At 40.3% G+C, this 16,126-nt stretch overlaps 1 protein-coding gene across 4 annotated transcripts in view; it reads right to left on the bottom strand.

Moving 5' to 3' along the window:
- PDSS2 (decaprenyl diphosphate synthase subunit 2) overlaps window positions 1-16,126 on the bottom strand; it is a 177,090-nt gene that overhangs the window by 124,284 nt on the left and 36,680 nt on the right. Inside the window, exon 2 of one of the 4 annotated variants that reach the window (XM_045573317.1) lies at window positions 12,581-13,969. The exons of the other annotated variants lie outside the window; for them this stretch is intronic. Coding sequence (XP_045429273.1) covers window positions 12,823-13,969 — 1,147 coding nt within the window. The 3' untranslated portion in view covers window positions 12,581-12,822. Of the gene's footprint in view, window positions 1-12,580; window positions 13,970-16,126 lie in introns of those variants that run through there. 4 annotated transcript variants of the gene reach the window in all.

Genomic DNA, 16,126 nt, shown 5'->3' with positions numbered 1-16,126 from the left:
AGACACTGGGATGGGATCAAGAAGCAAAGCAAAGATAAGGGGTGAATTTAAGATTCAAACAGGTATCTTGGAGGTGAAGATGTTATTATAAGCAGAGATTGGGAAAGAAGAAAAGTTAATGGGGAATTAATGAGTTAGTTTTGGACATGCTACATTTGAATGCAAGAAGGACTTCCAGATGGAGATGCCCAGCAGGCAGCTGGAAATGCTGTGGGTGTGGATTTGGGAAGCATCTTCACAGAGGTGATGGCTGAAGCAGCAGGAATTGATGGATGAGTTTTTGAGGAGAGAGAGAAAAAAAAAAAGAGAAAAGAAGGGACGAGAATCCCTGTACTTAGGGGACTGAGGAAAGTGAGTAACCAAGATGAAGGAGCATAGTAAGCCCACAAGCAATAAACAGGGTTTCCACAGACATCCAGAAAGAAGTGTGAACATACACGCACAATGGAGGCAGAGAACTGTAACAGTGCAGTGAACAGAAACTAGCATCAGTAGTTAGTTGCCCCTTTCATGGGCGTTTTTTGTTTGTTTGTGTTACTCCTCACCCGAGGATATTTTTAGAGAGAGTGGAAGAGAGGAAGAGGAGGAGGAGGAGAGAGAAACATCCATGTGAGAAAGACACAACTACTGGTTGCCTCCCACACTTGGTGATTAAGCCTGCAATCAAGGTACGTGCTCTTGATCAGAATTGAACCTGGGACCCTTCAGTTCTCAGGCCAATGCTCTATCTACTGAATCAAACCTGCTAGGGCCTTCCATGGGCTTTTATAGTCTGCATTATAAACATCTGTCACTTAAAACAATGAATAATAAAAATGATAACAACAATGATACAGACAACAACTACTACATACTATAAAGCCAAGCAAGCATGTGCTGTTTTACATGCATATGTCAGAAACCATACAAGGTAACTGGTAAATCTCTTTACAGATGAGGAAAATTAGCGAGAAGACTTAGAAGAGTTATATAGCTACTAGTCAACTAGTACTAATGGAAATGTCAAGATTTAGACATAATCTGGACTCCAAAGCCCAGGCTCAGGTTCAGCTGTGCTATTTAATTATTTGTTCACAGGTACTCCTTCCCAAGTCTGTGAGAATCTTGAGGGCCCTCAGGCTTAGTCATCTCTGGGTGTCCTGCACCCAGCAGAGTAACTGACCCAGAATAGGTCTAAAAAAAAAAAAAAAAAAAAAAAAAGCAAATAAGAGAGTAAATAGAAGTAGAGCAGAAGATTGTCCATGTTGAATTCTCACACAAACAGACCTGCTATGCACTGGTCCCACTTTCCTCACTTCTCCTGTTATCCATATGCCATAGCGGATTCTTTAAAAGGTACAGCCAGACAGGAGAAAAGCCCCAATACATTCTAAAAAGCACATTGAGATTTATTTTAATGCTACATCTAAAGCTTACTGTATGTAAGAATTATGCTAGATTCAAGGACCTATTCTTAAGTTTTCAGTAGAGAGAACTCTATGTGGTCGGCAAACTGAGGCTCGTGAGCCACAAGCTCTCTTTGGCCCCTTGAGTGTGCGCTCTTTGGCTCTTCCACAAAATACCTCAGCCTGGGCGAGACTATTTTGAAGAAGTGGCATTAGAAGTTTAAGTTTAAAAAATTTGGCTCTCAAAAGAAATTTCAATCATTGTACTGTTGATATTTGGCTCTGTTCACTAATGAGTTTGCCAACCACTGGCTTAGGAGAACCGACCGAATTCGTGGCTGCATCAGTGCCTGTGAGAGAGGGCTGCCCTCATTTTGAACAGAAAATAGGGGTAGTTCTAGATGGAGTTGAGGTAGGATGGCAGAAATGGGGCATGAGAGAACACTTTTTGGATTTATGCTCAAGCGTTCTAATTTGTGCTGGTGATCTTTTGGTAAATTTGAATAAAATATTAAGGAGACAATTTACCACCTTCAAGGGACCATCGCCTTTGAGTCAGCTCAAAGCACCTCAAAGTATAGTGAATGGGAAAGAATCAGCACTGGCCAGACCCCCCTGAGGGGAAGTACTCCCTTCATTGCTAACACTTGTAGGGTATGGAGTTTTGTTTTACTATTTTATTATCCCACTTTTACATATCCAATTCCAATAAATAAATCCAGAAAATGTAAGCATAAAAAATGGATGTCAAGTCTAACATACATGAAGTGGGCTGATTGCTAAGATTCTAATAATGCTTGTGACTATAATCTCCAGTTAAAATTTTTTTTTTAAACATTTAAATTCAGATAACTGGAACCAAAGAAGTGATTATAGTGTAAAACTTTTGCCAAAGAACAACAGGAATAATCTGATCTTTTTTAAAACTCTGACTGCAACCTGCTAAATTGATTTTGTGATCCACTAACTGGTTGCAACCTGTAGATATTTGAAAAATAGTATTTTAAAGTCATGTGATAAATTAAGTCAAATTAATTATGTAGGAATAGAATTATCACTACTTAAAAACAGAAAATCTGTCCATTCACTATGACAAATTTAGTATTGCAACAAAGCATTCAAGTTCTTTAATGACATGAGAAAATATTTAAAATGTTAACTGAAACAAAAGAATGTAAACTGTATATATAATATGATCTCAATTATGCTCTGATATATGCATACATATATGAATATAAACAAGGCCAAGGACAAAAACTAGAAAAAATATGGCAAAAAAATAACATTTTAAATCTGGTATTATTATATAGGTGTTCAACATACAAGATGTCCTTGTATTTTTCCATGTGTTTAAAATATTTAAAGAATGAAAAGAAACAAGATATGAAGAAAATACTCCCACGTGGTAAAAAGTGTTAATCAATGGGTGTTTAGATTAAGAGTGATTTATTTTATAAATTGTATAAAAGCACAGATTTCTTTGTAAGCCTGGAGGAAAAAAAATCATATTTTAAAAATAAAAGAATTTTAAGAAGGCAAATGACTTATTACATTATACTTGAGTTTCTCATTTAAAGAAAAAATTCAACCTCAAAGTACTATGTTGAGTGCTTATTAAGTTCTTATATTTTACCTTTAATTCTCTAAGATTTAGACACAAGGTCAAAGTTTACAAACTTCTAGTTTGTTAGAAAGTTAAAATAGTATCAAAAACAGGGATATTACTCAGTTGTAATAGAAAAAAAAAACTAACATTCAGGAAGTTGTTTTTTAAAGCATTGTAATTTTAGGGAGACTAAAAATAGTCAGCATGTCACAGATTTTTATATAAAATTAGCAGAAGAACGGTAGGTTTAATTTCCATTGACAAAATGACCCAAATTGTATTATTCCTGCCATATCTATCCTGAGACTAAACTGCCCTAGACTTGAAACAACTTTAGGGCCTGAGGTGACCAGCCTTTAGAATCAGGGAGCTGTGGCAGCACTGACATGGCTTGAGGGCCACATGTACAGCCCACCCAAATTAAATCCCGGAGGGACAGCTGGGCCAAGGAGCTGCCTCACCAGAGCCCTCCCAAAGCTGCAATTAGGTTTGATGGGCCTGTGGCCGAAGACAAGCAGGCGCTGGGGAAAAAAGTAAGTAACAGAAGAGAAAGCAGAATGGGGGTAGGGCAGAAGGATTGTTGAGCAGGGGGAAATCAAGCAGGAACTTTTCAGACATGGCTACCAAACACCAGTAGTTTAGTGAAATATGATTGAAATTTAAAAAAATATAAAATAATGCCATAATTGAGCAAATTTGCAGCAAGATGTAGGTTGGCCACCTTAGAATTAAACATACCATCAGGAAAACAAAAACAGAAAAACCCACAAAGATTTCCCTGCTCAAATGGTATCTGAAGATTTATTTTAAAATATTAATGTAGTAAAATGGGGCCATTTAAAAAATAATATTTTGGTCACACTAGAAAGTCTGTTAAAATGATCTCATATAATAATTTTTACATACAGACCCCTTTTGTTCACATTAAAAAAATTAATTTAGTCTTGAAGCAAAGGAGCAGAAAAATGGAGTGCTAGAATACAGGCATCATTATACTGCACAGACACATGAGGCTCACACCACCACTCAAGAAGGGACACTGGCTAAGAGCAAAAGAACTGTGAACTACACCTCCCACTACCAGTCTGTCTGCGCGGGAATAAATCATCCAGAAGTGAAAGAGTGCTCCCTTAATGCTTGGTGCGTTTCTCAATAGGCAGTTCTGATTTCAATAGACAGCCACTAAGACACAAGAGAACGGCTCTCGGATTAATCTGCTATAATTTTCTACGGTTTTATTCATCTAGCATAAAGCATGTTTTTATCAAAAAGAATGTCTCAATGTAAGCAATAACTATTTAGTTCTTCAAGCATCAGCCCTGTTATCTTATGAAGGTGGTTCAATTGTGCAAAAATTAGAGTATTTGCATTAGAAAAAGTTGGAGAAGAAAATCTGGCTTTAACACATTATCAAGAGGCTAAAGCCAAATAAATGTAAAAGATATAAAAGCAGATGGGACAAGCCAGTAAAAACAAGCAAACTGGGAACACTTTGTAGAGAAACAATAGTGCTTCAAGGTCAAATTGGAGTGAGGTTGGGGGAGGAGCAAAATTAAATACATCATGGACTTAAGGAGAAATGAGTTTTTGAAAAATGAATGGAAAAACAATTAAATCTTAAAGCTATATTATTGCAACATGAAATCAAGTGTAAAATTTTTAGGGAAATCTCATTTATTTTTCCAAAATCAACACTGAAATCAAAGTACAGGAGACCAAAGCATAGAATTGGAAGTGACAGGTGGCAGGACACAACATTCATCTTCCACAGAAAAAATTTCCACCAGAGAAAAGACCCCACGATTGGCTGCCTAAGTTCAAACCTACTTGCTTTCATAATCACATATATTGCCTCCCATACAACATTAAGACCTTATAGTTATTTAAAGTAGCCACCAACAGAGAAAGTAAAGAGAAAGTATTTCTATAATAGTGGCATCTCTTAAATTCTGTGCGCCACAGAAAAACATTTGATTTTTTTCAAGTTTCATTTATCTAGAATTAATAGAATCACATCAACTGAATGAAGAGAGAGACACTTGCAATATTAATAAATTACATACAGGTTATTCTAGTCAATTTAATCCTCAGAAAACAATAACACTTCTCCACTCTTAACAGGTCAAAAGGGTCCGGGGGAAAAAAAACCCTCATTTACCAATTGCCAGCAAGCCACCTGGAGGCAAACTGTCTCATCCGCCCTAGTATACCCCCGAGCTTTCACGGTGCCAGCTCATCTATCCTGACAATCATTCTGAGTGGTAGTACATATTTCCACTTATTTATTTTGGCTATTATATTTCTCTTCCTGGACTAGGATGTAAGCATGTTATACCATATTTACTTGTCCACATTGTTATTTCCAGGGCTTAGAATAGTGCCTGGCACATATAGGTATTAAATATTTGTTAAATGAGTTAACCAGGTAATCTGCCCAAAATTATATAGCCAATAAATGAGAGACCTGGGGTTTAACTCGGATGTCTGCCCATATTCACCCAATCAACAGAGACAACCTACAGAGAGAACGATCACATCAGCACTGAAACACAGAGAGTAGAAAGGAATGATGGCTTAGAATTAGGGCTTACAAAGTACCTGTCAGATGACAAGTGTGAAAGATTTTAAAGTTCATTTCTCCTAAGCACCTTGAAACTTCTCTTGATTATAGGTCTGGTATATTGAGAGCGGGACAAGCAGTTGGGTGCAGCCTTCTCCTAATGGGCAAGTTCAACAAGCCTCACAGGCAGCACAGAGCCGGAGGATTTGCGGTCCATTAAACATAGGGCCATGGGAAGTCTTGAATAGCCCATTCACACAGAGGCTGAGAAAAGTCTGCAGTGCAGTGAAAGTGTCCAGGTTAAAAACCACAACTAAAAATCAACAACAAAAACCTTCAGACTGCAGGAGTAGCCAGGGTCCACACGACAGCCAAGGAATCTTACAGTGAAATGAGGATCTTCTAAGGCCCAGCTTGTGGCATATGGCCTGTGCCCTTATGGTGGTCTGTGACAGTCGATCCTCTAGTCCACAAAATTATAACTTTTATGGAAGGAGAAGATCACATTTTTCATCATTCTTTACTGAAAACCTTGGGTCCTTTCCTTGAAATTGGACAGAATGTGAATTACTCCATGTAAACAGCTGATTAAAGGGCTACTTAGTTAAAAGAAGTAATTTATATATGTTCTCTATTTTTATTTCTAGGAACATAGTAAAATAAGACACAACATTTATGTTTGAAGACTTCGTTATCATACTAATAGCTGTATTTTGTCCTAATTCATGTTAAAATAATTCATTTTTAAAAGGTAAAAGAGAGTTAAGGAAGGCACTTATAGCCATGAAGTGCTGGGAAATGTTAAAAATGTTGTGGTTGCCTGGCTGGCATGGCTCAGTGGTTGAGCAGTGAGCTATATGTGGGCTCGATCCCCAGTAGAGGACGTGCAGGAGGCAGCCAATTGATCATTTTCTCTCATTATGGATGTTTCTATCTCTTCCTCTCCATTCCTTTTTGAAACCAATAAAAAAAATATTTTAAAAAATGGTGTGGTTATCATTAGGCTTTGCTTCATTAGGATGCCAGTCCCTGCCCACCCCACCCCCAACCCCCGTTTTCCTTCCCAAAGCATTGTGGGTCCTGGGCTGCAAATGGTAGCCTTTATTTCACTAGAAATAAGAAAAAAGTAAAGATATAAGTCATAGATTCTCCCCTCTCCCAAATAAAGCAGTGGAACTGTTGGACATCTATCTGCCTATCCTTTTGACTGACACTTTGGGGGCAAGGGAATGGGCAATGTGAGAGGGTAGGGAGTAAGCTACTCTTGTTAAAACACATACCATGGGCTATGCATTTTATATGCACTCAATAACTATGAAGTAGGTACTACAGTTATTTCCATTTTAAAGGTGAGAAAACTGAGGCTTAGAGATAGATTGTCCAAGGTCAATAGTAAGTAGGCAAGTCAGAATTCAAAATCGGGACATTTTGACTCCAAAACTGCTCTCTGAATTACTGTTTTTTCATTGAAGTTCATTGGTTCCCAGATTCCAATAATGTTGAGGAAGGATAGACTCTAATATAAAAAGGTGGATAGATTTTAGGAGTAAAACAAACAAGCTAGGTTTTGTTTCTTGTTAGTATAAGGTGGAAGAACCTTTAAACAATCACTGGAATATCAAGCTAAAATAAGTAGTAGTTTTAGTAAACTCTATGCAAAAAAATAAATTAATTAATATCTACATTTATTTCAGTGTGCTGACATGTAGTACAATGTTTACTCATACTTCTAAAGTGAAATGTTTCGACCAGTACAAAGGTCACTTTATCACAACAAACAAACAATAGTATAAGATTCTAAACTGTAGAGGGCTGCCTGAGAAGGCACATAGACATCCTTTAAATTGTCAGCTGAGCCCGAGGCACTGGCAGAGTCCCTGTCCCGGTTACCACCCCCCAAGAGGTTTCTGACTTACCTTTGTCCAGGTGTCAGCAGGGGCGGGTCTAGATATGCAAATCCAGTAATGCTAGGGCCTAAAGAATGCAAATAAGTTCCTTTGACCCTATAAAATAAACCTGCTGCGTGGCTAGGCTGAGAGGATGGAGCCCACCTAGTGTCCAGCTTGATGAATCTATTTCTGCCTCTTGGTCTCTTTCTTTCTTTAATTTCTTATTCCCCAGCTCCTCCACTCAGGAACCTGACTGTTTCCTTTTCCGTGATGGAGATGGACGCGGAAAACAGAGAAACAAGCCCCCCCCACCCCCCACCCCCCTGCACTAAACATTGCTCATTAATAGACTACGGACCCAGACTTGACCACTTTATCCTAGAAAGGTAAAAGTAATAAATCCAGGTAAAAGTAATATTTATTGTATACACTACTATTAGCACTTTATGTTTTTACTCACTTAAATCTCATACAAGATTATAAGGTACCACTTTTTATCCTAATTTTACAGAAAGGGAAACTAAGTAAAAAAGAAGTAATAAGTAAGAGTCAGGGTCGTAAGTTAGGGCCATGATTAGGATTCAAAAGCACACTACTCAAGACAAGCACTGACAATCCTTACTGTATGCTCTGGCCCCCATTCAATCTGGCCTCAAAGAGTGATATAAATACTATGTAAACTATTGCCTACATAAAAAAATATTTAAAACTACAATTAAAATGCACAATTATTGAAGTATGTATAAAAGATCTAATAGTCTCATTCTTTCCAAAAAAAAGGCTAATATTCTTTATGTCTGTATTCTTCCAAAATGTCCTTTAGTTAACCATAAAGACATCAATTAATTTCCTATCAAACAGCATTAACAGAGCCATCTACATATTTCTGGAAAACTTTTTCTATAATTTTTCCAGATGACAGAAAAATACTTTCATGAGATTTTAAAGGAAAGAGCTAGTAATTTAAGACTTTTTGGTAAAGAAATCCATGAATCAAAAACCTGGTCAACTTTATCACTTCTGAGGCCTGCTGAGTCCCATTTAACAGTAAAAAGGTTGCTAAAAAGTGTACTTTGTATTAAAGCAAACTTTCATGAGAAAATGCAGCAAAAAGTCATCCTATAAAATAAAAGGCTAATATGCAAATAGACCAAATTTTAGAACAACCAAACAACTGAACCATCAGTCACTATGATGTGTGCTGACCACGAGGGCATGTGTGTAGAACATGGTGGGCGTTGGTTGTGACAGATGGTGGAGCAGGTGAACGGGGAACCAGACCAAGGTGGGGCACCGGTTGCTGTCATCGGGGCAAGCCTCTGGTGATTACTGAAAATTCTTTGCTCCCGCCCAGCACTCGCACCTGCTGTCGGTGACCGACGCCAATCCCAATCACTCAGCGCCATCAGCGGGTGTGAGGGGCAACTGCTGGCCCTAATCACCCAAGGGCTTCTTCACCTCCTCCTGCTCCTGAGGGGCGAACAGGGCAGCAGCCACTGCTTACTCGCTGACGGCGCCAACCCCACTTGCACCTGCTGCTGGCACTGGCCCCAATCGCTCTGCACCATCAGCGGATGTGAGCAGGGCCAGCGCCATCAGCACGTGGGAGTGGTGGCAGCAGAAGCAGGGCTCCTAGCAGACAGAGGACTGGGGCTGAGGTGGGAGGGACTCGGTGGGGTCACAGAGGATGGGCTGAGACCTGCCCTTGTGCCTACTGCAGCCTCACGGCCCACAGTTCCTTTCAGGGTGCATGAATTTATGCACTGGGCCCCTAGTGTGTTTATAAAAGATCAGAAAGTTAACCAAAACCTTGTTACTACTGACATGCTGGACTGGGCTGATAGTTCTATCAAGTTAGTATTGTATTAAAAGTTTATCTCAAAAAGACTTATTCACTTTGTATAAATGGGCCACGATAGGTCATTTTCTAATTTTTCAGTACCACCAAAAAGATTTGCACAAACTTAGTTATACTAAATATTCCATACAATAGGAAAAATAAACAAATAGGGGGAAAAAGCACACCCAATTTCGCATTTATAGCTGAATACATGGAAATAAGAATTTCCCTCCCATTTTTAATATATAAAATTCAGTAGATTCCAAAATTCTATTATTAAAAAGTCTTTTATGAATATATAATTTTAGTGCAATTTACATTAAATACCCCATCTGTTTCATGATGCTACAAAAATCTTCAAAATTCTGGGTAAAGAGGGCTATCATAATACCTGGGTTCCACTTAAGTTATCAGATCAACTAGCGAACCAGTGCACAGATTCATGCACCAATGGGGTCCCTCAGCCTGGCCTGGGGATCAGGCTGAAACCAGATCTCTGACATCCCCTGGATTGTGAGGGCGTAGGCCAGGTTAAGGGACCCCACCTGTGCACGATCGAAGCCAGAGAAGGATACAGGAGGTTGGCCAGCTGGGGAAGGCTCCAGGTTATGTTTGGCCCATCTCACTCAGTCCCGATAGGCCGGACCCTAGCAGTAAGCTAATCTACCAGTTGGAGTATCTACTCCCTGGTGGTCAGTGCATGCCATAGGGACTGGTCAACCAGTCACTGTCTCCCCCCTGGTGGTTGGTGCACTTCATAATGAGCAGCTGAGCAGCCTTAGCATGTCATTAGCATATTATGTTTTGATTGGTTGAACGGATGACTGGACACTTAGCATAAGTGACTGTTATGGTGGAATGACCAAAACAACTAGTCGCTATAATGTGCACTGACCACCACGGGGCAGATGCTCAATGCCAGAGTAGCCCCCTGGTGGATAGTGTGCTCCCACAGGGGGAACGCTGCTCAGCCAGAAGCTGGGCTCACAGCAAGAACAGTGGCAGTGGTGGGAGTCTCTTTCACCTCCATGGCAGTGCTAAGGAGCAGTGAGCAGGCGGGCATTATAAGCGAGTGGTCCCAGACTGAGAGAGGGTGCAGGATGGGCTGAGAACCCCCTCCCACAAGTACACAAATTTTGTGCACTGGGCCTCTAGTATAGGATAATTGAACAAAACTGGAAAATGCTGGTATTAGAAATGACACAGGAAAGAGGGACATCATGGGAATGGCAAGGAATGGTCTACAAACTATTTCTACCAGAAAAAAATTAAACTGCTTATTCACCTATTTGGGGTGATTGTAATCCTCCAGCAAACTTTGGCAATGTCTAGAGATACTGGTTGTCACAACTTGGGATGATGATATTGGCATTTAGAGAGTAGAGGCCAGAGTGGCTGCTGAACATCCTACTATATATATCTGATAGTCTCCCACAACGAAGAACTATCAGCCCAACATGTCAGTAGTAGCAAGGTTGAGAAACCCTAATTTAGAGACTGTACTGTGTACTTATAACACTTACCTCATAGTATTGTTATGAAACCTAAATATAAACATTTAGCATGGAAAGCTATGTACACACTACCCTGACACATATTATGTGCTCAATAGGCAATAGTTACTACTATTATCAGTATTACTACTGTTATCTACAATCACTGATTTTGGCTTTAGGAAAGCTGGAACAGATGCAATCCTATTTTACTTGCCCCAGTGTAAAAATATTAATAACTTTTAAGACATTGAAAGAAAGACTGTTTTTGAAGAATATAGCAAAAAAGTTTGAGTGTCTATGTAGACATAAGGTTTGTATAAACAAAATGTGGATGTACACTATCATTTGGGATTAAGAAAAATTAGTTCTAGATGTTTATTTACAGTAAGAACAATAGTAAAATATATACAAAATAGGACAAAGGTAAGTTTACAGTTGTCTGTTTTGAAAGTAATTAATACTACAAGATTAAACTCTGTTTCACGTACTTAGAACTATAAACCTACTTTTGTCTCACTGTGTATTTTTATTCTTTCTTCCCAAAGCAGAATTCCCAGGAATATAAATTGAATACTTTTTTATAGTTATTACAACAAAATATATTTTTAGTACCCACAATTTTTAAAGTCAGAACCATTCTATTTATAGCCAAGCACTTCCCTGCTATAATTTTCCTGAGATTAGCTAATATGACAGCAATAACTAAACATGGTTAGACACTGTAATATATATCTATATATATAAAAGCCTAATATGCAAAGTGTCCTCTTGGGAGTTCAATCAATTAGGAGTTTGATTGCATGCTATGACATACACTGACCACCAGGGATGGCGCGGAATGAAGAAAGGCCCCAGCCAGCAGCTGGTAGTCGGGGAAGGGAGGCCCTGGCTGGCAGCCGGCAGCGGCTAGGGACCCTACCTATGCACGAATTTTGTGCACTGAGCCTGTAGTTATAACTGTATTTCCTCCCCAGATACCATATTATTATATTTGTTATTTTTTCAGATTCCTTTTTATTCTTATACCAATAAGAAGTGTTTCTAAAGAAGTAAAATCTTTACTTATAAAAAAATAAGGTGGCACCATTCAATAGGATAGTGTTTTCTCCCCAGTTCTTAAAAATGCCAAAATTCTCAAATTAAGAGTCCCTCAATTGAATTCATAAAATCTGGAGGCAAAAATATAAAACTAGATATAATAAATGAATTTTACAGAAAAATGACTTTTGAAAATTTTTAAATGTATTTTTTATTCTTTTACTCAGGAAAAAAAAAAAGCTTATGACTTTAAAAGGTTGGAGAATTTAAGCAAACACTCAGTGGTTTTGGAAATGTAGTTTCCATGGCAACCAACATGGTCTTCTTTATATAGCATTTATAAACAGATGGTAAAGAGTAGTCATGTTTGTTTCTTTGCCAGTATATCAATAAAACTGCTATAACACTGTATTGAGTACACTAGAACTATTTAATAAATTTATATGCTAACCACAAAATTTGGTAATTTACACAGACAAATATAATTAACTAGTATCTGGGTGGCTTTTTTTTTTTTTTTTTTCCTCTTTATAATAAACACATGAAGGTCTTGAACAGCAAAGTCACTATACTCCATAGAGTCAACAGTCTTCCTTGGCAAGACTTTGTACAAATGTTTTCTCAGCACTTGCCATGCAGGGCATATCACCACAAATATGATTCTGACAAGAATATAATGGATTAAACTAATCAAAGTGGAACTATATCTGTGTGAGTGTGTGTGTGTGTATATATTTTTTTTCCATGGCCACCTTTTTTTCTTTCTAGGTGAACAGCAGCTTTATTAGTGAGGCTGGAGTCCTGACAGACTGCACTGCGGAATGCTCCCCAGCGCTAAGAGATTGTCGGGACAGGACAATGCTGTGAGCAAGGAAGACAGGTTAACACTGTGAGACAAATACTGCACACCACACCAGCTCTCAATGGGAAGTGGGTTTTCGGCCAAGGGGGTAACTTCTAAGTGATGGAGTGCTGGGCTGCTCTGAGCCCAGCAGAGGGAGGAGGCGTCTAGGGCCGAGGCTCCACCTGGCCCTGCCGCTTCGCCTTCATCTGCAGGTACCGCCCTTTGCCTTCCTCAAAGCGCTTCTTCTCTTCTTCAGTCTCAGGCACGAGCTGGGGCACCGGCAGCGACCTGCCGTCCTGGCTCAGGGACACGAAGTTGAAGAAGGCACTGGCGGCCCGGTAGGGCCGCTGCGTGCTGTGCAGCACAGGGTCGGCGTCCACCAGGACCTCGATCTCCAGGGACTTATTGCTCGTGAAGTTCATGCGCCCCGAGATGGTGATGACACTGCCTTTTCTGATCTTGTCGTGGAAGTTAATGGCATCCACAGAAGCGGTGACGATGTTGGTCTTGCAGTGCCGCGCGGCCACGATGCCCGCCACCTCGTCCATGAGCTTCATGGTGACACCTCCGTGCATGAAGCCATGCAGCGTGCAGTCTGAAGGCCCCGCCAGGTGGATCAAGCTGGACTGGCTGTAGCTGACCGTGTTCGGCCCTGGGTTCAGGCGGGGCTGGACGATGTCCTCGTGCCTCCACTTGGTCTCCCTGCGCTCCAGCTTCTGGGCCTCGTAGCGCCTGCGGCCCTCCTCCTCCTGCTCCTGCCGGGGGTACACAACCGGAGGCACCTCCAGGACCTTGTCCATGTTCTTCAGCAACAGGGGCACGTACCACAGGGTGGCCTTATTGGTCAGCTTTTTGGTACCCGTGAGGATGTTCTCAGACATCACGTGGACCTGCACCTCCACCGAGTGCTTGGAGGTGTAGGTGATCTCTGCGCTGACGTGCGCCACCTCGCCGATGCACATGGGCGACAGGAAGTCCGTGCGCTCCACCCGGGCCAGGACGGTCACACAGCGCTCCCCGTTCTGGCTGTTGCAGTGCCGGGTGCTGATGATGACCCCCGCCTCCTCGATCATCTTCAGGACGGTCCCTCCGTGCACGTTGCCGGCCACGTTGGCATCGTCGGGATGCATGATCCGGCAGATCTGGAGGGCGGATGGGGTCTCTCCGGTGGGGCCCGTAATGCTGGCAGTGGTGGTGGTGGCGGCGGTGGCGATGGGTGGCTTCAGGAGAGCGCAGGTGTCTGGCAGTCCCCTCCGGGAATGAATGAGCCTGGGTCGTGCCATGGAGAAGGAAGGAGGGGCCCATGACCACCTTTTCTTAAAAGAACAAGGGAGAAATAAAGAAGCACAAGAGTTTCTTTACAATAAACTATAGGTTATAAGCAAATGGCCAAACTGTCGTTTAAAAGTCAGATTCCATCCCATGTGCATAGTGGCTTTCAAAAATGCAGGTACTCTGAATTCTAATGGTTTAACTGTGGTAACTTGCTAGGTACTATTTGCTATAAAAACTAAATTAAGCCAACAAACTATAAATGCAATTATTTTGGCAGTAAAACTTGAACAGCCAACTCCTGCAGGTATGATCAACACATCTGAGGTAGGGCCCTGTATCAGGAGGCAGTCAGTTAGAAGGTGCTGTCTATGAGCCTGTGACCTGGAGGGGCATTGGTGATCCTTTTTTTTATTTTTATTTTTTATTGTATTTTTTGCTCTGTGCATTTTTCAAAAATATATTTTATTGATTTTTCACAGAGAGGAAGGGAAAAGGACAGAGAGCTAGAAACATCGATGAGAGAGAAACATTGACCAGCTGCCCCTTGCACAGTCCCTACTGAGGATGTGCCCGCAACCAAGGTACATGCCCTTGACCGGAATCGAACCTGGGACTTTTCAGTCTGCAGGCTGACTCTCTATCCACTGAGCCAAACCGGTTTCGGCATGATCCTTCTTAATAGGCCCATCGTAGAGGCCTTGACCTATTTCCCAAGCTGGATGAGGAATGTTTTTACTTTAAAACAAAAACCTTGAGACAGTATTTACTATTTTTAATTATATAAATGCCATTTTGATTACATTTATAAAACCACATTTCCCCCCTCTCATGCATCTATCCCTAAATTTGCTGATTTTTATCTTTTATAAATTCTTTCTATGCTTCCCATATCAAAGTAAGTTCACTGGAAGCGAGATATTTCGTTGTGCAAAATAATCCATGTTGGGATATATAGAAAAAGGGTATGCATATTTATGAAAGAGTGAATTTGGGTGATATAAAGTATATCATGGTTTAATTTAAAAATTTTCTGTTAAAACTGGTAGAGACTGTCCTAGATTTATATTTGACTCAAAACTGGGGGAAAAAATTTTAAATTATAGTCTGTTTCTTGGCTGAGCTACAGTGAACTCCACAATCTACCAAAAACTCTTGCCATAATACAGTTTTGGGGAATTATTTACACTGGGAGAACCTAGGAAAGAGCCTCTTGACTCATATGGGGCTGGAGAGTCTGCTATAAAATACCAAGGGATCCCTCAGAAGCCCTTTCAGAGGGCTTTAGTATGCCTTCTATACTCCTTGTAGTATAGGACAGCGTTTTTCAACCGCTGTTCCGCGGCACACTAGTGTGCCGGGAGATGTTGCCTGTTGTGCCGTAGGTGCAGACAAGACAAGAATTTTATAATTTTTCACTATTTTGTTTACTTAATATTTCATAATAAAGTAATTATAAAATACTTTCTTTGTGTTTATTTGATTCCTATTCAAGAGAATTACTTTATATATAGTCAATATAGGCACAGAGTTAAATTTTTTAACATTTTCTAATGGTGGTGTGCCTCGTGATTTTTTTCATGAAACAAGTGTGCCTTTGCCCAAAAAAGGTTGAAAAACACTGATATAGGAAACTAACAATGAAAGCCCCTAATTTAGCTTAACTTCTAAGAGCAGTTCTCAACTCTGGTGACAAAACAGAATCATACGAAAGACTTTAAATATAACAATACCCACATCCTAGAATATGCCAACTTAGGCAGAATCACAAGGGTTGGAATCCAGGCACAAGTATTTTAAAAATACTCATGTGTAATTCTAATGTATAGCTAGTATAAAAAAAAAAAAAAAAGAAAGAAAGGAAAGGAAAAGGAAAAGGAAAAGGAAAAGGAAAAGGAAAGGAAAGAAAAGAAAAAGAAAAACCCACCAGAAAGACTGTGATTCATGTTTTCTTTATCCCTGGTGAGAGAGAGGCCTCAAATCACCATCATCTTTTCAGGATACACTATTCAGTGTTAGGTTTCCTTTTCATTACAGAGGCACATGACCGAAGAAAAGGCCTTGTTTTATTTTTATACTAGGGGCTCAGTGCATAAATTCGTGCACTTTGAAAGGAACTGTAGGCTGCAAGGCTGCAGTGGGCACAGGGGCAGGTCTCAGCCCATCCTACGTGCTCCCTGGCCCCTCCCATCATGG

Source organism: Pipistrellus kuhlii, unplaced genomic scaffold (genome assembly GCF_014108245.1).
Source record: "Pipistrellus kuhlii isolate mPipKuh1 unplaced genomic scaffold, mPipKuh1.p scaffold_m20_p_5, whole genome shotgun sequence".
Classification (NCBI taxonomy): Eukaryota; Metazoa; Chordata; class Mammalia; order Chiroptera; family Vespertilionidae; genus Pipistrellus; species Pipistrellus kuhlii.
Note: the sequence above shows the minus strand (reverse complement) of the source record. Positions and strands in the feature narration are given on the sequence as shown.